Source organism: Crotalus tigris, unplaced genomic scaffold (genome assembly GCF_016545835.1).
Source record: "Crotalus tigris isolate CLP2741 ecotype Arizona unplaced genomic scaffold, ASM1654583v1 scf7180000018335.1346539, whole genome shotgun sequence".
Taxonomy (NCBI): Eukaryota; Metazoa; Chordata; class Lepidosauria; order Squamata; family Viperidae; genus Crotalus; species Crotalus tigris.
In genome coordinates this window covers 178,973-203,215 of record NW_024096950.1, presented here as the reverse complement: position 1 = coordinate 203,215, position 24,243 = coordinate 178,973, and the positions used below count along the sequence as shown (strand labels likewise).

The following is a 24,243-nucleotide window of genomic DNA, read 5'->3' as shown; positions in this document are numbered from 1 at the left end:
AACTCTGTCGATGTATGTTCTTTTCTTTTCTTTTTTTTTCTCCAGCCGCAAGAATACCTTTACAAGCTAAGACCATTGTTGTGAAAGAGGATGAAGCAGTCCCTCAGCAGTTCACAATATGGCAAAACTCTGCTACTTCTAAAAGTTCTCCAGGTCCTTCTGCCCTGATCTCATCTTGGTTGCAGACAAATACTTCAACAGGATGGGACCTTTCTCCCACCCAACCATCTATATCTTCAGCTCCTTTGATCCAGTCAGACTTTCTGTCTAAGACCCGGCCAGGACCAAGTGAGCATTCAAAGTCTGGAAATATCCAGCGTTTCAGCTCTCTTGTTCATTGCCAAGTTTTCCAAGCTTTCTTTTCCCTATTGTTTTGGTACCTTTAAGTCATTGTTGATCTCTGGCAACTGGCTGGATAAGTCCCTGAAGGTTTCTTGGCAACATTTTGGGAAGTAGTTTATCATTGCTTGCTTCCTAGTGCTGAAAGAGAGGGACTGGCCTAAAGTCAGCCCGCTGGCTTTCATGCTTAATACCGGACTAGAACTCACAGTCTCTCGGCAAATGGTCCAAAGTTACCTAGCTGGCTTCATCCCTAAGGTGGGACTGAAATTCCTGATCACCTTGTTTCTAGCCTGATGCCTTGACCACTACACCAGAGGTCCCCAACCCCCGGTCCGTGGACCAGTACCGGACCACAGCATGCTAGCAATCAGTCTGCACAAACAAGCAGAGCCTTAACTGTGGGATACAGGCAGCACACATAACCACGCCCCCTCCGGTCCGTGGAAAAACCTCTCTCCACAGAACTGGTCCCTGGTGCCCAAAAGGTTGGGCACCTCTGGACTACACCAAACTGGCTTTTTAAAATTTGGTTTAACTTCATCCATTCATCTTCTTTCCCAACCATTGCTAGTTTCTTTTTTTGAGTATTCATATTTGCGATCCTCAACTTTTTGGGATCACACAATACATGGGATGATGTAACAGGGACAACCAAGTTTAGTTATTTAGACATCTCTCAGTTGAAAGGGCCCAACTCATGGGGATAAAAGTGGAGGAATTTTATTCATTGAAAAACCTGGATATCAAATTAATCTCTTGATAATATATATTTTAACAGCAAACGCAGCATGAAGAAATGAATCCTAGACTATGCAAGTAAACTTTCCATTCAGCCAATTGCTGTTATTATTTTTTTTAGTAAAACTTTTAAACCCTTAAGAATATGCACAGAAAGCTTTTTTAAAAGAGAGGCTTTATTTCATGCAAGCAGAAAATCCTTTTAAGGCATCTAAGCTTAAAAACACACACATTCTATTTCCCTCCTATTGTTACTAGTGTTCTAGAATTTAAATTTCATTTTGATTAATTGAGATTGGCTGGGAGCAGACTAATGATTTTATTATTTAAAATTTTAGCAATGGGTGTTCCTTCTCCGTTGGTTTCTCCATCTACAGAAGAAAAACCAGTTGCCTTGAAGACCCGTCCTCCTTTTAGTAAGTTGCAACTGTTATGTGTCATACGGTGCAGTATTCTGTCTGTCACACCTTAACAAAGGATATTTCAGCACTTGAGAAGGTGTAGAAAAGGACTATTCAAAGGATCTTGGAAAATGTCTCTATGATCTTATTGCACTAGTGAGGCCACACTTAGAATATTTTGTCCAATTCCAGCCATCCCAATACAAAAAAGATGCTGTGGGTTTAGGACAACTCATAATGGCCAACTCCATGGAACCTCTTTCCATGGGCAACTTGCTGTGGGACAAGACTTACATTGAAGAAATGGTGGGATAGAACATTAAAGAAAGGATGCAGAATGAATAAAGAAATGAACTCAACAATCCATTAAACTGAATTGTTGAATTGTCCTGTGGTGTGTTGGCTGTGGTGAGTTGGATGCAACAAATTGACCAGGACAAAATGGCCATGGCGAGTTGGCTGTAGTGAATTGGCTGCGATGAGTTGCCACATTCCAACCTAGAAAGAGTGCAGAGAAGAACAACAAAGATGATTAAAAAGGGTCTGGAGACTGAATAGTATGATGAATAATTGAGGAGTTAGCTATGTCTAGCCCAGGGGTCTTCAAACTTGGCCCTTTTATGATTTGTGGACTTCAGCTCCCAGAATTCCTCAGCCAGGCATGCTGGCTGAGGAATTCTGGGAGTTGAAGTCCACAAGTCATAAAAGGGCCATGTTTGAAGACCCCTGAGGTATAGTATTATAATCTCATTGGCAGGGCAGGTTATGTGAATCCTTGCAGGATGTGCCCTGGGAAAATGCTGGATAAACCCTATCTTCAAACACCCAGCATGCAAATGAATGGGGAATTCTGGGAGTTGAAGTCCACACTTCTTAAAAATTGCCAAGCTTCAGAAACATTGTGCTTGACCCATAAACAGTGGGAACCTCTGATGTAACAGTGCAATTCCCAATCCATCCTTGCTAATGTGTTGTCTTCTAATTCTCTTTTCAGTGACAGGAAACACAGTCTTACCTGCCCTTGTGACACAAAGGCCTAACAGTGACAGCTTATCAAAGGTGAATTCTAGTAAGTACTTTTCTTTTGAGCTACCAAACACAGCATACATCTGGAGGACTGTTATGCTTCGTTCTCACAGCCTCCATGCATGAAAATTACATTTTTATGCAGAAAAAAAATTGCTACAGACATCCCACCTGCTGTTTTCACCACTCAAATTCCAGAGTTCATATTCATCCCTTTAGTCCTGAGCTTCGTGTTCATTCCTGCCTCTTCTTCTTTTGTTCTGAATCATCAGGTGGGAATACTAAAAACATTTCTAGTCCTTAAGCTTATTATCTGGGCCCCTGATATTACTTTGAATTGGAGAGCTCTGCTTGTTTGAGATACGGCCTTGCTTTACTGCTTTTGAGCTGCCAAAGAAAAATGAAATTTTGCTCTCCGTGGGTTAAATCTTTTAGTTCAGCCTGGCATTTCCACTTGCTCTGACTGCTAACCTGATCAACAGGACTTTGAGAAAGCAGATGGAAAACTTGCTTTAAAAGTTTGCAATCCCTTCCTTTAAAAGGTAAAAATTCATGCCTGGTCCATATTATATTTCAGAAGCAGGACCATTGGTGAAAGAAACAGAAGAACAAAGATAATATGCTAATATTGTAGGAGATTTACAAATACTCACCTGAACGTAAGACACTCCTGTACCAGTGTGTATCTCTGTTGTTCTAGCAGGATATCTCTAGAAAAAAATGGACAGGAGAAATTGTACAAACTTCAAGCAAAGTTTGAAGTATGTTCCCTACATAACAAGCTAGGATCCCAAGCTTAGGGTTGAATTTAATGGAATCAGCTGAATTCTCTGAACTAAAGAGGGAAGACCAAAAGTTTGGCTGTACGATTTATTGTATAATTGCATTCTTCAAACCCCTGACCCTATTAGCTCACATTCCCTTGAGATTGTGTCTGCAAGATTGGGCTCTTTAAAATGGATCTTTTGAGTAGCATCTTCTCCCGCCCATGTCTTGGTCACAAAAGCCACCCGGTGTTGCCAACAAATCATCACTCTTAACCTGGAAGATTCTATTTCAAGCAACAAATTGACTTGCAAGTTGAGCCTTCGGCTGCCGTCTTTCCTTGTTTTGACTTTTCGTGGAATGGGCAAATTTCCATCAGCAATGGCTTAACCAGCAGATGGTCAAGTGCTGCAGCTATCCTGTCTGCTGGCACAAATGCAACAAATTTTAACAATTATTGAGTTATTTACATTCCACCTTTATTAATTTTATAAATAGCTTGGGGAATGAACGCACTCCTTCCTCATCCTATTTTCCTCACAACAACAACTCATGAGGTGAGGTGAGATGAGACTGACTGGCCCAAAGTCACCCAGCTGGCTTTCATAGCTAAGGCGGGACTAGAACTTACCATCTCCTGGTGATTGGCCCATATTCAGCTAATGGACTTTTATGACTGGCTGGCTTTCATGCCTAAGGCGGGACTAGAACTCACAGTCACCTGGTGATTGGCCCAAGTCACCCAGCTGGCACCACCTTTTGCTGCCGTAACTGCAAACAAATTCTGGCTGTACTTGGTGATAAATTCCTTTCATGCCTAAGGCAGGACTAGATCTCAGTTTCCTGGGGATTGGCCCAAAGTCACCCAATTGATTTTCTTGCCTAAGGCATGACTAGATCTCTCAGTCTCCTAATGATTGGCCCAAAGTCACCCAGCTGGCTTTCATGCCTATGGTGGGACTAGAACTCACCATCTCCTGATTTGTAGCCTGGTGCCTTAACCTCTAGACTTAATTGAATCACTTGCTGGGAATGCTGACTCCCTACACATGAATGGATCTTATCTCCCAGAATCCTGGCAATGCCCATGGCTCAATTAGAGAGTTCTGGGAATCCAAATTTACATGCTTGGAGGATATCAGATTGAGGACGATTGGAGTACAGATAGTTCTTGCTTAATGACCAGTCACTTTGAAGTTAAAACAGACCTCCCCTAAAAGGTATATAATAATAACAATAATAACAATAACAATAATAATAATAAAAAATATCATTTGCCTGTAAGCAAAAACTGGTGGGATCATAAAATAGAGAAAGTCATAGAAAATGATAAAATTAAACTGCTCTAGGACTTCAGAATTCAAACAGACAAGCACCTGCAACATAACACCCCAGACTTAACAATTGTCGATAAGAAAGACAAAAAATTCTGGATAGTGGACATGGCAGTACCTGGAGACAGCAGAATAGACGAGAAAGAACTGGAGAAGATAACAAAATACAAAGACCTACAAATAGAAATAGAAAGACTGTGGCAAAAACAAGCAAGTGTAGTACCAATAGTGATAGGCTCCTTGCGTGCAATCCCAAAACAACTGGAGAACCACTTGAACACCATTGGCATTGACAAATTTGCTATTAGTCAATTGCAAAAGGCGGCCTTACTAGGAACTGCTTCCATCCTGCGACGATACCTGTAATACCATCAAACATCCACATCTGCCTATCCCAGGTCCTGAGTAAGGACTCGATAGGTAGACAAAATGCCAAATCCAGTCTGAACATCTGGCTGATTGTGCGATGATCCATAATAAAGTTGGAAGAGACCTCGGAGGTCATCAAGTCCAACTCCCTGCTCAGGCAGGAACCCTACACCATTTCGGACAAATGGCTGTCCAGTCTCTTCTTAAAGACTTCCAGTGTTGGAGCATTCACCGTTTCTGGAGGCAGGTTGTTCCGCTGGTTAATTGTTGTAACTGTCAGGAAGTTTCTCCTTAGTTCTAAGTTGCTTGTCTCCTTGATCAGTTTCCATCCGTTGCTTCTTATGACTGAGTTTTAATTTTTCATGCCCACTCCCCTGCCTATGGTGACACAAATGCTTTTTGGGCTGTTGGCATTTGACTCGCATTTACAGCTGTTTGCAGCTTATAGTCATGGGAGATGGTTGACAATTTTTGTTGGTGTATTTGTGGTGTTCGCTTAATGACTCTGGCATTTTTTAAAACAACCATGGTGTTCGCTTCTTGACCACCACAAAATGGCAAAAATCGGTCACAATCACATGGTGACCTGCTTAATGATCGCCCAGGGTTACGACTCTAATTCTGGGCTCAGATATGGTTGTAAGATTGTCTGCAACTGTCATGTCCTAGGACTGGCTGGTAGGTTGAATTCATAGTATCATAGATATTGCATAATATCTATGCAATAAAAAAATCTGTAAGGTAGGTTGATATAGATTATGAAGATTTAAGCTGAGGCGCAGGTCTGTCCTGTTTTAAGCACCCTGTGCTTCTTTTGCATCGAATGGACATCTTACAAATCATGCCTATATGATTTTGTTAATTTTGCATGGATGCTGTGGGTTGTTTAAGTGGTAGTTGGAAAAGGAATGGCAAGCTTATCGGAAAAATTAGGATCCAACCACCCACCCACAAGACTTAGTTTTTCAAACGGCCTTAAAATAATTCAGAGCTGAATTTCTAATGTGAAATTTGAGCAGTCTTCTGTTTAGCCTTGGGTTGATAAGAGTAAAAATCCCTCTTTTCTGCCAGTACAATATAGGGAAGTCATCTCTGAAGACATGGGACAGTGTGTGAATCAAGACTGTTAAGGTTACAATAATATTCTAATTGCTTAAAAATTAGCTCCGCCAAGCTTAAAGAGCTTGAACAGAGGTTTCTGAAGAAAAGATATTATATTACAAGGCTTAACTTGACTGGATTGTACCTATAATCCATGACTGGATTGCTGCATGATGTATAGAGTCAATAATTTATGTGATCTTTTATAGATTTATAGATATTTTCTGTGGATAACTGTAATAGACTGTAGGGCCCTTCCTAAGAACAGAAGCAACAACTGGCGCAGAAAGATTCATTCTCTCATATTGTGCTTTCAAACTCAATAAGTAAGCAACTTGCAGACCTTGGGTTTCATCCCGTCCCCATTCCCTTTGTTGTGATTACTTGAAGCTCCTCGGAATTACAGGTCAACACCAAATACCAATCCTGTCTGCTTCGTTAGTGGCCACTCCCTGCCTGCTGTGTGTCTGAGACCACTGTTCTGGAAGTACAACCTTTGATAGGAGTAAGGATACCCATCACTGTAAAAATCCAAAGACTGGAGATAGACAACTTGTTGCCCTCCTCCCCCGCCACATTTGGGATTTTATAGAATGTTCCCGTCCCAGAACTGGAAATGTCATTGAGGTCACTGAATCCAACTCTTTGCTCAGTGCAAGGATCTACATTAAAGCATCTCTGAATGATGTCAACCCATCCATTGTATGGAGTCCACAACCTCTTGGGGTCATTGGTTCCACTGTTGAACTGCTGTTAAAGCTAGGAAGATTTTTTAACCATCAATCAAACCTGTTTCCTGTAATTTAAATCTGATATGCAGTGTCTTGATCTTATCAGTTATGGTCAGCAAGGGATTGTATGAGTTGCAGTCCAAGTCATATATACAATAGAGCAGTGGTGGCGAACCTATAGCATGTGTGCCAGAGGCGGCACTCAGAGCCCTTTCTGTGGGCATGCGCACCATCACCCCAGCCCTGCCTCCCCTTGTGGCCCCCTCCTCACCAGCAGCCCCCCTGGAGGAGAGTCACCCCCAGGTGCGGCCCGCGCAGAGCAGTGCAGCCAAGGACATGGCAGCCGGCCAGCAGGGACAAGACTCCATCCTCACATCCCGTCATGCGCAGTTGATGCTGCGGGGCGCGGGTGGAGGGCGTAGCCACCATGGTGCTGCTGGGCCACCTGGGTGATCTGAAGTGGGCCGTGGAGGTGGTGAGTGGCCCTGCGGGCAGGCAGGGGGGTAGGGAGTGGAGCGGGGAGGGCGGAGCAGGAGGGATGGGGAGGGGCTGGTTTTTGGGCAGTCTCTACAAGGTTCGCCATCACTGCAGTAGAGCATCAGGTTGCCTGCTCTTGACTTGGAAAATTAAATAGACCCTACAGATTCGGTGGATGCCACTTAAAATAATAGCAAAATATCACATATTTTGTTTAAAAGGAAGAATGATGACATATACAAATGAAAAGCAGTGTATGAAAACTAGCTTCAACCCAAAAGGTCAACTATGAGGAAGTGGTCTTAAAGAGTTGACTATATGACAAAGGTCAGGGGATAACAAAAACAAAACAAAACAAAACACCAGAGGGGCTTTCACCTCTGACTTTTGAAGATATTTCTCTGAGACTTCCACCAGGACTAAAAGGCTGGTCAAAACCGGGAGATAAAAGCAGGAATTGAGAAGTCTTCTTCTAGGTGCTTGGACTGGAATAGCAGGTATACATTTTCTTCTCAACAATTTCCTTGTTCGTTTTGGCTTTCTTCCACTGAAGCATATAACTTGATCATTGCTGGCACATGACTTTTTAATTTTAAACAGGTGATGAGGGATGGAGAGCTGGAAAAGAATAAGGCCATTGTCTCTGGAAGCGGCACAACCACGCCTGACCATCTCACCCCTGAAGTATGGGGAAACGATATTTTTTTTTCCTGCCTGGCTTCTGTTCAAGAATGTGACAGAAAATGAGGTGGCTTTGGAAGCAGGCATCTCCTCACCTACAGGATAAAGCTGTCTGTTTCTTTCTTTCGCCAGGAGAGATTCTTCTACAGGGTTGAGAGATGGTGAAGGCCCCACAAGATATTTCTTTGTTCTCCTCAGAGACCCTCTAAGCTTCAGATCTTTCCTTGTGAATGAACCAAATCCCACCTTGAAAAGATAAACAGTTCAAAACAAAAGGTTCCACATTCATAATATTTTACTCGTCATATTAAAACAAAGGAAATCTGTGTTTTTGTCATCCTTTCAGGAACGACCGTCCTTCGTGGTCTCTTCTGAATGTTGGTCACCTATATTGTAAGAACTACAGTTAGTCCTCAACTTATGACTAGAGTTGAGCTCAAAATTTCTGTGGCTAAACAGGACAGTGGTTAAGTCGGTTTTGTCCCATTTTACAACCTTTCTTGCCACAGCTTTTAAATCAATGGTTCTCAACCTTTTTAATGCCGCGACCTCCCAACCGGTCGTAAGTCGAGGACTACTCAACTGGTGCAGCACTGTTTGCAGAATGGGACTTTTGGCGGGCAGCAGGGCAGAGACAGCCTGGACAATTCCTATTGGCGTTTGAAAGCCAATAGAATTAGACTCTATTCAAGAGAGTCTGTTCTATTGGCTTTCAAAAGCCAATAGAACAGTGGTTCTCAACCTGTGGGTCGGGACCCCATTTGGGGTCGAACGACCATTTCATGGGGGTCACCAAACAATGCAGTCCGCCATTTTTTCCCCCTTTTCCTTAGCTGTGCTACTCCCTTTTATTCTATTGGCTTTTGAAAGCCAATAGGAATTGTTCAGGCTGTCTCTGCCCTGCTGAGCCCGCCAAAAGTCCCATTCTGCAAACGGTGCTGCACCAGTTGAATAATCCTCGACTTACGACCGGTTGAGTAGTCCTCGACTTACGACCGGTTGGGGTTCGCGGCATTAAAAAGGTTGAGAACCACTGCAATAGAATAAAAGGGAGTAGCACAGCTAAGGAAGAGGGGGAAAAATGGCAGACTGCGTTGTTTGGCGACCCCCGTGAAATGGTCGTTCGACCCCAAATGGGGTCCCGACCCACAGGTTGCGAACCACTGTTTTAAATGAACCAGTGCAGTTGTTAAATTAGTCACATGGTTGTTAAGTGAATCTGGCTTCTCGTTGGCTTTGCTTGTCAGAGGCTCACCAAAGGTGATCACATGACCCCGGGACACTGCAGCTGTCATAAACAAGATTCAGTTGTCAAGTGCCTGAATTTTGATCACGTGACCATGGGGGAATTCTGCAACCATTGTAAGTGTGAAAAATGGTCACAAGTCACCTTTTTCAGTGCCATTGTAACTTCGAATGGTCACTAAATGAATGGTTGTAAGCCAAGGACTACCTGAACAGGCAAATTGTATTTGTGATAAAAAAAAATAACAATAAATTGCTTGTGTTACTGAATGTTTTAAATAAGGCATTTGCAATAGGAGAAAGTGGATGTTGTAGATATCTGTTTGCTTTAAGAGAAGAAGTGACCAAATCTTACATTTTCAGTTTAGTTTCTGTTGAAAGAAAAATCTTCATCAGGGTCCAATCCAAGCCGGGAATAAACAAAATGCTGTTTGGAAAGAAAGTTCTTTATTGAGTTGCCAGAAACTTCAGTAACAGCAGCATGTTTCTGGGGTGGCTGACCACATGGAGCTGGGAGTGGTGGGTTTTTATACCTTCTTTGGCTTTTGTGTTTGGAGTTGTTCCTATTCCTGCAGCATGAACTTTGATCTGAGATTCAGTGTGCCCTTTTTGTATTCTGATGGTGGTGGGTTAATCCTATTATGTCCTAAAGATCATGTCCTGCTTCCCTGCGGTTGTGTTGGATTTTTGGGTGAGGAATTGCTGGTTCTAGGAGTCTTTGTCTTTCTAATCCCATCAGCTCCAAGCTTCCTGGCTCCAGTCCTTCTGAAAGGATTATCAAATCTGCATTTCTACAAAGTTGGTTTCTACTTGTGGCAGAGAGCCTTGGGTGATGGTTTCAGCCTAAGATGTTCCCCATTAATTCTTTAGGGAAATATATTCTGCCTTTTTAATATCCCCCAAAATATTTCTTTCTCTGGGGGGGTTGCTGTCTTCCTACACTTCCTACCTGTAGTTTGGACTCTAGTTTCCAATGCACACTTGACATGATAGCAGTGTTCCAATATCTCAGGGGCTGCCACAAAGAAGAGGGAGTCAAGCTATTTTCCAAAGCACCTGAAGGCAGGACAAGAAGCAATGGGTGGAAACTAATCAAGGAGAGAAGCAACCTAGAACTAAGGAGAAACTTCCTAACAGTGAGAACCATTAACCAGTGGAACAACTTGCCTCCAGAAGCAGTGAATGCTCCAACACTGGAAGTTTTTAAGAGGAGACTGGACAGCCATTTGTCCGAAATGATATAGGGTTTCCTGCCTGAGCAGGGGGTTGGGCTAGATGACCTCCAAGGTCCCTTCCAACTTTACTATTATTATTATTACTTTGATACGTTGCTTAGTTGAAATTAAAAATAAAAGTTTCTGTTTCTGGTTTATTCCTCAGAGTTCAGTTCACTCCCCGTTTAATTTTTGCAACAACTCTCTTAAGTTCATCCAAGGAATGAGGATCCAACCAAGGTCACAGGGTTTCTTCTGTGGCAGATCTGAAATTCTTCTAGCCCCTTCCCTTGATAGCTTGTCAAGTAGTGTATGTGATTCTTTGTCTTGAATCTGCTTTTCCTCTTCTGGTGTAATTAAATGCCATTTTGTATTCACTTCATGGCTGCTTCTGATAGCTCAGGCATATGTCGTCAGGCCTTCATTATATGAGGGGGGACACTTCCCCACCTCTCTGATCATGTAACCCATTCAAAGTCATGAAGAATGCTAAGCGTGATTCTGGGGGAATCAAATCCCTCAGCCCAAGAGGAAAAGTTGAGTTTTGATAAGGCTCCACTTCCAGGAGCAGAGAGGAAGAAGATTTGAGATTGGAGGAAGGTTCGGCTACTCCCTACCTTTAAGGAGACATTATTTGGGTTACTGAAGGGATCAATCATCAGGAAATGATTCTCTTTGAGAAAGATCAGTTAGCTTACCAAGCTGACGAGAACTTGGGCTGCCATCTGTTGCAGGTTAATTTGGGAATCTCAAAAGTGCTTTTTCAAAACGCCACTGGACTTTCTTGTTTTGCTAGGAGACGTTTCGCTTCTTAACCAAGAAGCATCTTCCGTTCTGACTGAATAGTGGAGAATGGAAGGATTTATATTTCTTTGCCATCGTATGGTTGTGAGCACCAGTGGTGGGATTCAAATATGTGAACAACCGGTTCTCTGTATGAATGCCGCTTCCGGAAGTCCATTCTGGGCCTGGGCAACAAAAAATTAGCTACCGGTTCTGCCGAAGTGGTGCAAACTGGCTGAATCCCACCACTGGTTAGCACTCTTTCTGAGAGTAATTGAGGCCACTTGGAGGTTTATCTGTGCCCTCAGGGTCATCTGAACTCAGAATCTCCATAGACATTAATTTGGGAGGAAACCCAGGTAGTTTAAGGGAACTTATTTATTTATGAAACTAAAGAGGAAAGGGGGGTTGAACTAAATGCATGAGGAAAGTGCTTCTAAAGAGCAACCACTGCCATAAATGATGATTTTTTTAAAAAAAAATAAAATGAGTTTGGAATGAATGAAGAAACCACATATCTTCACTGAGGTCCCACAGAAGCCATAGTGGAGCAATTTTACAACTTAGTCCCAGAAATTTTCAATTAGATGTTACGTAAAAAGCTGAGCTCCTAAAATGGTGGTGTGGTGTGGTGTCGGCAACTTAAAACAAAACTCCAGAGCATTGATTTTCTCTGTGCAAAAACACACTCTTTCTTTAAATAAAAGTACTCAGATGTGCCAACAAATGTTTTATTCCACAACAGCAAAGCGTCAATCCCATGGACTACTTTTGGGATTACATCCTTTTTTTCCCTCTAGAATGCACACAGGTCATCAAAAAAGGCAGTTTGGGGACTGTGCCACCCCTCACAGTTCAAAAGCTGAATCCTTGCGTGATGGAGCTGTGCAGGTTTTATCAGCGGTGCTTCTGTACCAGAGATCGGAGCTACTCGAGGGATCACGCTATGAGGTAAATTTAAAAATGGTTTCATCTAAGTTCTTAGTCAGGAATCTAGGTATTACAAGTTGTGCAGATTCTCACAAGGGACCTTTGTTTTGGTGAGGAGTTGAAGGAGAAACTCCTTCCAAGTTGATGCTTGAAGCAAGAGAGCTCCATGCTTTTTAGAAGAAAATCAATCCCCCATGTTGGTTTCTGGATCTTTATAGTCTCTCCTAAACTTTACTTCCCAATCTTTTCTTATCAAGCTTTGGTGAGATTGCCATAAAACCTGCCCTTTTCCAGAGCAAGCTTTGGCTATCACCATTGGACATTATCTTCTCTTGCATGTTTTCACCCTGAGTCATCAGGAAACTTCTAGCACCTTCTAGAGTTCCTAACCATGGTTTTCCAAACTACACCAGTGAGGCCAGGCTTATGTCACTTCAGTAATGGGTGGATAATACTATGAAGATACCAGAAGTCACTGAGGAAGAAATGGCCCAAAGATGGTTCTGCAGGGGCAAATCCATCCTTTACTACCTCAAACAGGCTCACAGCATATGAGGGAAGGAAGCTAAGAATGTTTTCTTGAGTTTATATTGAAATTTCTAGATAAATCATAAGATATTTCGGCACCTGAAATTCTGAGTGTAGAAACCTGAGGAAGAGGACCAGAACACCAGCTGCATTTGGCAACTTGAGATTTGATTTTATGGGTTTAATACAATGAAAAGGGATCTCGTCAGATTTGATGAATGGGTATTAACAGAACAAAAGTGATTCCCAGTTCATAAGTAAAAATCAAGCTTCCTCAGCTTGACAGAACCAGGAAGACCAGGCAATTTCTTTGATCTATTCAGAGACTATGGTTTGCAATGCAGCCCAAGTAAAGCCAGTTAGAATTAATAACAAAACCATAAAATATATGAAGACAGCCCAGTCCACCATCCATACTATAAACCGATAAGAACAGAATGTTATGACTGTGCAAAGAAGAAACAGCAAATACTCTCTTTTTCCAGATTCTATTCTGTTCTGTTCTGTTCTGTTCTTTCCAGCTCTATTCTTTGATTGTTCATCCCTACCTAATATGTCTTCTGTCAGCCATATTCTATGTGCAGCAATCAGACACCTTGGTTCATGTGTGAGAAAGATTTACAGAGGAGAAGCAACTGTTGACACTTGTTGTCTACTCTCCTTATTTCCTATTTGAATATACAGCTGAATCTTAGCCTGGGAGAAAGATAACTGAATTTTGTTGCAGGGAGCTGTAAGATTAATGACCCCATTGGTTATTTTCTTCCTGGAATTTTTTTTTTTTTGGAGTCTATTCAGGGAGTGCAAAACAGCTAGGTTTCTAAATCCAATATTTCTTGGTTCTGAATTTATCACTCAATAAATTTATCGTGACCTTAGCAAGGAATTAGCATATCGGTTTTCATCTCAGAAGCAATAGAATAGGAGAAATAACAAGACCTCAGAGAGAATACAGGGAAAATAAAATGAACTTCTGTTCCAATAAAATCTATTGCAGAGTTAAAAACAAAGGAAGAGTTGATTTCAGTAGCTTTGGAGTAAGAACTGATTTGGAGAAGTCCTTAAGATGTTGTATTTCTGTACTATAGTTCAGTATTGAAAGCAATGTTACACTCATTTTTGGAAGTCAAGTATGTTTGTTACTTTAGTTACAGAGATCAGCTAAGGATTTTGATCCAAGAATACACAATTCAAAATATATCCTATATCCTATTCATCTTTTGATATTGGTTTACATTTTAGGTACTGTGTTGAAAACTATCCATGGTTCTTTAAAAATGCAGCCTTTATTTGTGAAAAGGTCAAGAGATCAACTTATTCTAAGAGTAAGTAGATATTCCCATCTATTTCAGTAGGATTTTGCTCAATGTCCATTGGGTTCAATGTGTCTTGGGTAGGATGACACTATAATAGCATATCCTCCTAAGAAATATACTAATGGGGTTACAGTAATAAACTATCCCAAACTTTTCTTTAGTTTTGCAACTTTCCACCAATAAGTTTTGGCAGAAGAATGGGAAAATGGGAAGAGAGGAAAACCAATCTTAGTTTCCCTGATGATTGTTTATAAGTGACTTGACCCCTTTACTGCACTTTTGACATGTTCAAATCATTGAAGTTATTTTGTAGAGGGAGAAGGTGGAGACCCACAATAGATCCAGGGAAGTATGAAAGTTCACTAAGTCTGTGGGACCCTTGGTGCTCTTTCAGCTTGTTTTCTTGCAGACCTTTCATTACCCAACTAGGTAATATCACCAGTGTTAGAAGAGAGTGGGATTTGTTCTCTATTTACATATCAGTGACTTGTTCTGTCAGTGTTGGTGAGAGTGCTCTTGGTAGTTCCTTAATTAGGTCGTTATTTATTGTTGGATTGTTTGTCTGAGTTGGTAGCTCTTTCATTGGGGTATTGTTTACTGCTTAATTATTTTTCTGGAATTAATCCTGATGTTAATCTCTACCTATCTGGGTGTTGATTGCTGGTGTTTTGGTCTTTTGTTTCCTTTTAGATTTTTTAAATTGTCTTTTTTGAATGGTATGTAGCTGTTGTTTATCTCTATTTGCCTGTTGATTGCTGATTCGTCTAAGTGTAAGACTTCAAGAAATTCTGTATATTTTTGCACCTAGCTTGGCCTAGGATGTTCAGAGTTTCTCCTTTGAAATTATGATTAATTTGGTGCAATTAAGGAGTTTTCAACAAATAAACAATCCAATAGTAAACGGCATCCTAATCACTATCCAAGAACATTCCCACCAACACTGATAGGGCAAACTATATATAAACAGAACAAACGCCACTCCCTTCTAACACTGATGATGTTACCTAGCTGGGTAATGAAACATCTACAAGAAAACAACCAAGCTCAGTCAGCACCAAGGAACCTGGTTGAACCCTAGCAACAAATATTCCCTTCTGTCTAAATATGAATTTCTTTCTCTGCAATGAATTGACCCTTCTTTCTTTTTTCTAGCATTGAAACAGAAGTGCCTTAAGTATATTTGTAAAGCCATCTGATTCTCCAAGAGGAATTGTTGAGCACAAGCAAACATGGAAGAAATCCATAGGTTTATTCCATTGTCCAGTACAAGAAACCACACACACACACACACACACACACAACTAACAGAAGAGGAAGAAGAGGATTTTCCTTGGATGGCAGGATCTTCTTGCTTGCACACTGATTAAACAAAAAGTTAATAATGAATAGAAGGTGACATTCACAACAAGAACCTTCCCTGAAACGAAAAGTTGTAATAATTATTGTTATGTTTCCTAAAGAATGTTCCCTAGTTTGTTAGTGAATGTAAATCAGTGGATTCTTAAGTGTTTGAAACAACAGTGAACCAAATTTGAATTAAAATGTAAGAATTACGTGGCAGTTCTGTCTTCACTTAAAAAAGAAATATGTAACAAGATTACTTTGTATTACTTTGGGATGTCAAAGCTCAACTTAAAGTTCTTTCTTACTGATGAGTAAACCAGTTTGACCCTCCATCTTTATAGATCTACAGCACGGATTGGTTTTATAAGCTTGGAATGTAAGAGCTAATAATAATAATAATAAGGATAAAGTTGGAAGGGACCTTGGAGGTCATCTAGTCCAACCCCCTGCTCAGGCAGGAAACCCTATACCATTTTGGACAAATGGCTGTCCAGTTTCTTCTTAAAAACTTCCAGTTGGCCAGAAGGATTTCCACACTGAAAGATGGGATGTTTAGATGCATCTTTTGGCCTTTTCATAACCAAAGTGAGAGGGAAATTTTGCACTTTATAGGGTTTTACAGGTAGTCCTCGACTTATAACAGTTCATTTCGTGACCATTCAAAGTTACAACGGCACTAAAAAAAAGTAAGTTACAATCATTTTTCACATGTTTGACAGTTACTGCATCCCCATGGTCACGTGATCAAACCTCAGATGCTTGGCAACTGACTCATATGTATGACGGTTGCAGTGTCCCGGATCTTCTGCTCATTTCTTGTGGCCTTCTGACATAAGCAAAGTCAATGGGGAAGCCAGATTCACGTAACAGTCATGTCATTAACTTAACAACTGCAGTGATTCACTGAACAACTGTGGCAAGAAAGGCTGTAAATTGAGGCAACATTCACTTAGGACATGTCTTGCTTAGCAACAGAAATTTTGGGGTCAATTGTGGTCATAAGTTGAGGACAACCTCTACTTCATTTGCATTGTCTTCTCCTTTGAAAGTTTTTGGGAAGCAATTTCTTTTCTATCACACATACTAGAAATAAATTGGGGGGGGGAAACACAGGCCATTTTTTTGGAGGGAACATTTTGTAGAAACATCTCCCTCAGAAACAAACTTGACACTATTAAGATGGATGGACTTCAACTCCCAGAGTTGCCCAGCCAGTCATAGCTCATTTTGCTATGAAAATGTCCTCCTTTCTTCAACATTTGAGGGGCCCTCAGAGGCCCAGATCTTGTGGGCTGCCTTTTGGATATCCTTCCTCACATTATAAACTTTCCCTCCTTTTAAAATATTGTACGTTCTGCAAAAATTAAGAGGCCCTCAAGTCTGTACACAAGCTTCTGATTGGCTTCCCAAAGGCACTAGAAACCTATGCATCCATGGCTAGGCCTCAACTTACAGCCTGTTGCTTAGCGATAAAAAGGGGACAAATGACTCCATTCCAAAGTTGATGACCGTCGTTTTGGCACTCAGCAACATGGCCACAGTGTTGGCTGTTTGCAGCATCCTGTGGCCATGTGACTGCATTTTATGAAGGTTTTGCCAAAAACAAGCACTTCCTTCTGGTTTTCAGCAAAACATGTCATAGCGAACAATGAATTTGCTTAAGAGTCATGGTATTTGCTTAATGACTGCTGAAACAACAACAACGTAATATCAGATCGATTGTGTGACTGACCTATTTAACAACCATTACAACTTTAATGGGCAGATTCTATTAGGGTGATAACTTGAGGACTACCTGGCTAGAACTTGTGGGTTCCCATCATTCTCTTGCCTGCCTTTCTGGAAAAATCTTCCCGATAGTAAGACCCGATACCACAGTGGAACAATTGACCTGTGGAGGTTGTGGGTCCTTCATTTGTAGAGGGAAGAAATTGGATAGTGACCTCTCAAGAATAGTATCATTGGTTTTTTTCCTCAAAGAGTTAGTCTAAATGATCTTTGTGGTGCCTTCCAAAACTCCTCAGATCTGCAATTCCATAATTCTATGGAAGACCCTTTCAATGTTTTTTTTTCAAGCGCTCCCGAGCTTTTCAGCACTCAGGGATTTGGGGGTCTGTCCTATCGTCTAAATTTTCACCTGTCCCTCAACCATGAATGAAGCTGTTTATTAAGTTCTCGCGCACCGCCGTCATCTGACTTTGCAGGAAAGGGATAACAAAGGAACAATTGTTTCATTACAACAAGGCCTGTATTAGGGTAGCTTTCAAGAGTCTGGGGGGGGGGGAAGAAAACCCCCGACTGAATATAACCTTAAGCATATAAATGATCTATAATGTTCACCTTTGAAGCTCTAGGAATTGTGACCTGCCGAAATTTTAATGAAAGGGACAATTGAGAAAGGTTGAGTTTGGGTTGATGAAGAAAGTAGTCACATGATCAAGGGAGGGCATAGCCAAAGAGGTATAAATCACTAAAGCCTAACCTCCTTAAGGCCAACTCCTTACCTTCCTTTGAGAAATATCCTTCAAGGTAAGCAATGTTTCCCATGTTTTAGGGTGGAAGGGTTTCTTAATCGGCAGTGAGTGAATCATTAGCCCAGTGGTTCTCAACCTGTGGGTCGGGACCCCATTTGGGGTCGAACGACCATTTCACGGGGGTCGCCAAACAACGCAGTCCGCCATTTTTTTCCCCTTTTCCTTAGCTGTGCTACTCCCTTTTATTCTATTGGCTTTTGAAAGCCAATAGAATAGACTCTCTTGAATAGAGTCTAATTCTATTGGCTTTCAAAAGCCAATAGGAATTGTCCAGGCTGTCTCTGCCCTGCTGAGCCCGCCAAAAGTCCCATTCTGTAAACGGTGCTGCACCAGTTGAGTAGTCCTCGACTTATGACTGGTTGAGTAGTCCTCGACTTACGACCGGTTAGGGGTCGTGGCATTAAAAAGGTTGAGAACCACTGTATTAGCCAGTTATCTGAGCTGAAACCTGTGAACCTAGAAATAAGTTTCAGGAGAAATGGTAGCCCAACGTAATAGATACCAGCATACTGGCCAGGGCTATCACAACTGCTGCCCAAATCTCCATGACCACGGGATGGTGGCAAAGAACTAGAGTTTTATCTGTTTGTTGCCACCTTGTGATGGACTGGACTTGTGCAGATCTGGTAGTATTCTATAATACCAGAATAAATCCAGTTATCTAAAGTGGTTTTTTTCCCCACAGATAAACACACATTGCGCATCTATTTGCAAACTCGGGGTTGAGCTAGGATTCTAAGCATCCACCTCATGTTCAGCTGAAAGCATCTAGTCCTTCAGATATTTACATTCTAGTCAGAAATAGAAGTTCTAATTAATACATACCCAGTATAAAGATACAGTGATAAGATCCGTGCAGTGTGAACCAAATCTGGGTACCTCACTAGAGCTAAAAAATAGACTGTAGAATGCTTCCAGTTCATCTATTTAGGTATTGGGTTACAACACATCTACAAAAGGGTGCAGAACTTCACGTGGTGTCAGTGAGGTAGACTTCTAAGAGTGGGAAGAGATCAAGGCTGTAGAGAAGACAGGTTCAAATTTGGTCCAGTATGGTGGCTCAGAGACTTATTTAAAAAACAGGGGACTTTTTTCCCTCTATAGTTAGTCATAGGTAAGATCTGCCTATGTAATCTCAGATCTGTTTTGCAATCTCTACATAGTAGCAGTACTGACCAACTTTAAACAGCCATTCCACATTTTGGTTAGAGGGATGCAAAATCCACTTAGCATCCAAAATGTATAGAAATCTGTACGACAAGACTTGTACAAAATCTTTATGCGGCATGTACTTATGCTGTTTCATTGAGGGCAAAACCTTTTTAAGTTTGGGTTTTGTTTTGTTTTTTTACTTTTTACTTTGTACATTTTAACCTTGTTTTTAGAGTATTTCAACTTTGCTTTTTAGTCACGTTTTATATTATGATGTGGTTTGTAAAGTTTACTTAAGCAAAATTGACGGTGTAGAAATTTGATATCTAAGCAACTGAAAAAAAAAACGCTTTGGGGGCTTAAATGTTTTATATTGCAGACAGAACGTGGCTATTTAAAACGTACATTGCCCCAAGTGTTGAATTCCATGCAACACTTTTTTGCAACTCTTCTATGCAATTTTGCAACCACCCAGATACGTGAGATCTCATCTCAACTCAGCTGAGCAATTTCCCCTTCCTTTCCTTCTAAAAGCTAAATGCTAAATTAGTGCAAAGAACTCCACAAATGAATTTTACATGATGCAAAAAATGTTCCTTCTCTCTCTCTCTCTCTCTCTCTCTCTCTCTCTCTCTCTCTTTCTCACTCTGTCAGTTTGCCTTTCTTGAAGTTACTCATCAGTTCACTGAATGATCTGAAATTCTATCAGGAGAAAGGGAGAAACATCTGTTCTCTCTTTCTCTGTACAGCTGTCCTAGTTTCAAAACTCCATCACGAGTCCCTCTTGAATAACTTTCTCCTCTTCTAATTTGGGAAACTGCCGAATGTTTTAGTCCTTCTTGGTGTGAGCTGGCACTAGCAATAAACAGCTCAGACATTCAACTCAACCTAAATGTGTTAGATTTAAATTCTCACAACCTGGCAGGACTAGTTTAGCTCCTTTAGGATTATAGGATGTAAAGTCTAACACATCTGGATGGAATCTGATTCTGGGAAGTGTTTTAGAATAACATCTGCTTTGGTACTCCTAAAGGTGCTTTTTGAAAAGGAACTGGACTTTCTTGGGTTTTTTTTCCCCCTTGAAGACATTTAACTTCTCATCCGAGAAGCTTCTTCAGTTCTAAGCCAGAACTGAGGAGGCGTCTTGGATGAGAAGTGAAATGTCTTCAAGAAAAAACAAACAAACTAGAACTTGAAGGATTCAATATTTTAGAATAGATGACTGATTTTTAATCGAGTTCTAACTAACATTTTGATTATATGATTATTTTTCCTGATTTACTGATTCTCATTTGTTACTTTTGATTGTTAGGATTTTTTGAGATTTTATTAGTAGTGTTTACTTAATAGATCAACGTATTTGTTTACTAATTGTTTCTAATATGTTATAGTAAAAATGCTCTGGTAAAAATGGTTGAATATGATATTTACTCATTATTATGATCCGGACGGTGGCTTGTTTGCTGAAATATGTGATTGTACCTATCCTTACTTTACCCTAATTCCTTATTCCCTTCCCTTTCCCCTTTCCTTCCACCCCTTCCTTTACCATACCTGTATTGTTCCTATTTTTCCTTATCTATATAAACTTAATAAAATTTTGTTATAAAAAAGAAAAAACAAACAAACAAACAGAAAGTCCAACTGCCTTCTAGAAAAGCACTTTTGGGACAACCATGACCTGGATGATTGAGAACCTGCATAGGCATCTGCTTTGGTAATTACCATGTGATTTTATATATATGTATATATATATAAAAAATTCTGGAAGCACAAGTAATTTAATGCTACACCATGGGCGAACCATACTTTATTGTCTTAAAGGACATTTATATAAACATTTTATTTAATTCACCAGGCAAGCTTCCTGAAAAATAATGCTGATAATTCTATTGATGACTATATTGCTGATTTTACATAATGGTGGTAAGTGAAAAATCATGTCATGGTTTTGTTTCCTTCCTCTTTATATTATTTTGTATAGGCAGTTTGCTCAAATAACTCCTTGGGATGTACTTCTGTGGGCAGAATAGTCGTTATTGTTATTAATATTATTGTGTAAAACATAGCAAAAGTCGATCCACACAATAAATCCCATTGATTTAATTTGATAATAAGGTTGATCATTATTGATAATTGGGAGTTAGGTAGCATATACATTTAAATAATAATTGTTACATAATAATAATCCTAGCAGATTTCTAGAATAAAATGCTGCAGATACATAGGGATCCATGGTTCAACAAGCTGCTTTTATTCAGTATGACTATTGTAATATCGACATGATCAGGTTAAGAGTAAAATACATAATAGTTGCTTCATGTTAAATATAATGACATGCTTGTGGTCATCACTGTCTGCCTTAATTCACAAGTTAGATAGGAATAATCCTTCAATTATAACAGGGGTCTTTAAACTTGGCCCTTTTATGGCTCGTGGACTTCAACTCCCAGAATTCCTCAGCCAGCGTACCTGGCTGAGGAATTCTGGGAGTTGAAGTCCACAAGTCATAAAAGGGACAAGTTTGAAGTGTCCTGAATTATATTAATCAGTATAACTAGTGATAATACTAATCGTGTTAACTAATAATACTAATTTTAAGCAAAAAGGACTGATGGTTTTAGGAAACTTCTAAATTAGTAGATATAGGATTAGAAACTGAGGTCTTATCCTGGCTCCTTAGAAAGGATATTCATATAATTATTTTTATTTATTTATATATCAAACTTTTTAACCATGCATCTCCCCCCCACGTGTATATATATATATGTATGTATATAGATGTTACCTTGAGTATTTTTTGATGCACCCTGTGGGCCCAAATATGGAAGAAAGAAATCTTTTGCCTGTATCAGCTCAATCTAGCAATCCAAATTTTAAAAAAAAATGTATATAGGTGTGTATTTGTATACATATATATAAATCTATTGATGAAAAATGTCCACAAAAGAGACCTAAAACAAGATGGATCAAGGACAACAGCAAGTATTGTGGGTCCATCTTGTTTTAGGTCTCTTTCATGGATGCTTTTCATCAACACACACACACTCACACACACACACACACCACCACCACCAACAACAACATCTTTAATTAAAGTTTGTGTGTATACAGTTTTATTAAAGGTGTTAAAAATAAAGATAAAAATGAACTACAAACTAATATAAACTAAGAAAAAGAGATCAAAACGAAATGCAAGAGAAGGGAAAAAAAGTAAAAGTGAAATGGAAGAGAAAGGAAAAACGTACAAATCTTCTGAAAAAAAAAGAAAAGAAAAATGGAAGAGAAAGGAAAAACATACAAATCTTCTGATCTTTACAGCAGTTATAAGTACAATTATAAGTTGCCTCTTCCTCTGTGGTTACAACATGACTCTCTTCTTTCTCCTGTCTAATCATCAAAACCATAGATTCGTTTTTTTCTGCTTTATGAAAAAAGTCTATAAGAGTTTTCAAGTCATTATAAATATAGATTTTGTCTTTGATCAAAGAAGACCAATTTAGCCTTCTCTGAAAGCTCCATCATCCTCACCAACCATTCCTGCATTGTGGATAATGTTGAATCTTCCCATTTTTGCACATACAATAATCCTGCTGCGGTTATCATGTATAAAAGCAAGATTCCATAACTTGTTTTGCAATTCTTTATCTATCGTTCTTGTGAGAAAGGAAGGGGTCAATTTACGTTTATCTTTTGTAAAGTGTGGAATGGTTTAGGAATGCTAACCTATCCTCAAGAGCTAATTTGATTTCCCATTTGAATGTGCGTTGTGTCTGTCTTTCTGTCTGTCTCTCTCTGTCTCTCTCTGTCTCTGTCTCTCTCTCTCTGTCTCTCTGTCTGTCTCTCTCTCTCTCTCTCTCTCTCTCTCTCTCTCTCTCTCTCTCTCTCTCTCTCTCTCTCTCTCTGTGTGTGTGTGTGTGTATGTGTGTATGTTTGGATGGAATGGCTGATGCAGGTACTCAAGGATCAGAGACAGGAGCTACAGGCATCTCCCTGGATCTCCCACATGGCGCAGAAAGAAATCTAAGTAAGACAATCAATTTTTTCAGCAAACAAGGAGTTACAAAGTCCTGGCAACTCAACTCTCCAACTTTCCCCCTAAATTCCTAGCTAATTCCCAAATAACTGGAAAGGGCTAGATCAGGGGTAGGCAACCTTGGCTCTTTTATGACTCGTGGACTTCAATTCCCAGAATTCCTGAGCCAGCCATGCTGAGGGGAAAGGGAGAGGTTTCCAAGCTGAGCCATGCTGGCTCAGGAATTCTGGGAGTTGAAGTCCATGAGTCATAAAAGAGCCAAGGTTGCCTACCCCTGGGTTAGATTACAGACAGATGTAGAGAAAACCACGGAGACAATCTGTCAAAACCGTTAGCAAAACATGAACTTGGGCAGAGATGTGTCCTCTGTTTGGCTCCCAGACATTTTGTTGCCAAACTAGGTAACATCTTCCATTTTTTTTTCCTCACAGCAACCTTCTGGCTGGTTGCTATGAGGTGCGAAATTCACCTGGTGGGGGGGTGTGGTCAGACCTGTCGTTGGCTGGTGGTAAAGATGGCCTGCTTCCTTATTGATTCATTATGGGTCAACCAGTCAGAAGTCACAAGACCTCTTCTGAATCAACCAGCCTTGTGATTCAGTCTTATAATTTAGTCCTGTGACTCAACCAGTCATAAGACCAACCAATCACCTAGGACCTATATAAATGAACGAGACACTTACCCCCAAAGCCCCTGTTGATGATGTTACCTAGTTTGGTAATGAGACATCTGGGAGCCCATCAGCAAACTTGGAGAACCTACCTCTGTCTAAATCTATAATCCGAGCTATGAATGTTTTCTACAATTTCTAATGTGAACTTAGCTTGGAAAAACAGGAATGTGTGAGAAAGTAACTCAACACAGTATTATCATGACTTGCGTTGATATAAGACAGGGGTCTTCAAACTTGGCCCTTTTATGACTTGTGGACTTCAACTCCCAGAATTCCTCAGCCAGGCATGCTGGCTGAGGAATTCTGGGAACTGAAGTCCACAAGTCATAAAAGGGCCAGGTTTGAAGACCCCTGGTATAAGAGGAAGGAAGGGGAATGGCTGATAGGCTTTCAAGATCCTGTCAATATAGTAGCTGTTGTGTTTGCAGGTTAGAGACATTAAGAGGCAACACATGGTGTAACAAACAAGCTTCTTTTATTGTTCTCTTCTTACAACCAGCAACAACAAAAAGGCACACAGGCC

The 24,243-nt window shown here is 40.4% G+C and overlaps 2 protein-coding genes across 2 annotated transcripts in view; both read left to right on the top strand.

The window, feature by feature from the left end:
• HHLA1 (HERV-H LTR-associating 1) overlaps window positions 1-15,487 on the top strand; it is a 56,102-nt gene extending 40,615 nt beyond the window's left edge. Inside the window, exons 13-18 of the mRNA XM_039350447.1 lie at window positions 46-288; window positions 1,419-1,496; window positions 2,476-2,550; window positions 12,008-12,158; window positions 13,908-13,990; window positions 15,134-15,487. Coding sequence (XP_039206381.1) covers window positions 46-288; window positions 1,419-1,496; window positions 2,476-2,550; window positions 12,008-12,158; window positions 13,908-13,990; window positions 15,134-15,177 — 674 coding nt within the window. The 3' untranslated portion in view covers window positions 15,178-15,487. The remainder of the gene's footprint in view (window positions 1-45; window positions 289-1,418; window positions 1,497-2,475; window positions 2,551-12,007; window positions 12,159-13,907; window positions 13,991-15,133) is intronic.
• A 5,401-nt stretch (window positions 15,488-20,888) lies between these two features.
• The window catches only part of OC90 (otoconin 90), a gene marked incomplete at its 3' end in the record, with an annotated part of 35,154 nt that continues 31,799 nt past the window's right edge, over window positions 20,889-24,243 (top strand). The window contains exon 1 of the mRNA XM_039350471.1: window positions 20,889-20,937. Within this exon, the coding sequence (XP_039206405.1) occupies window positions 20,889-20,937 (49 nt within the window). The remainder of the gene's footprint in view (window positions 20,938-24,243) is intronic.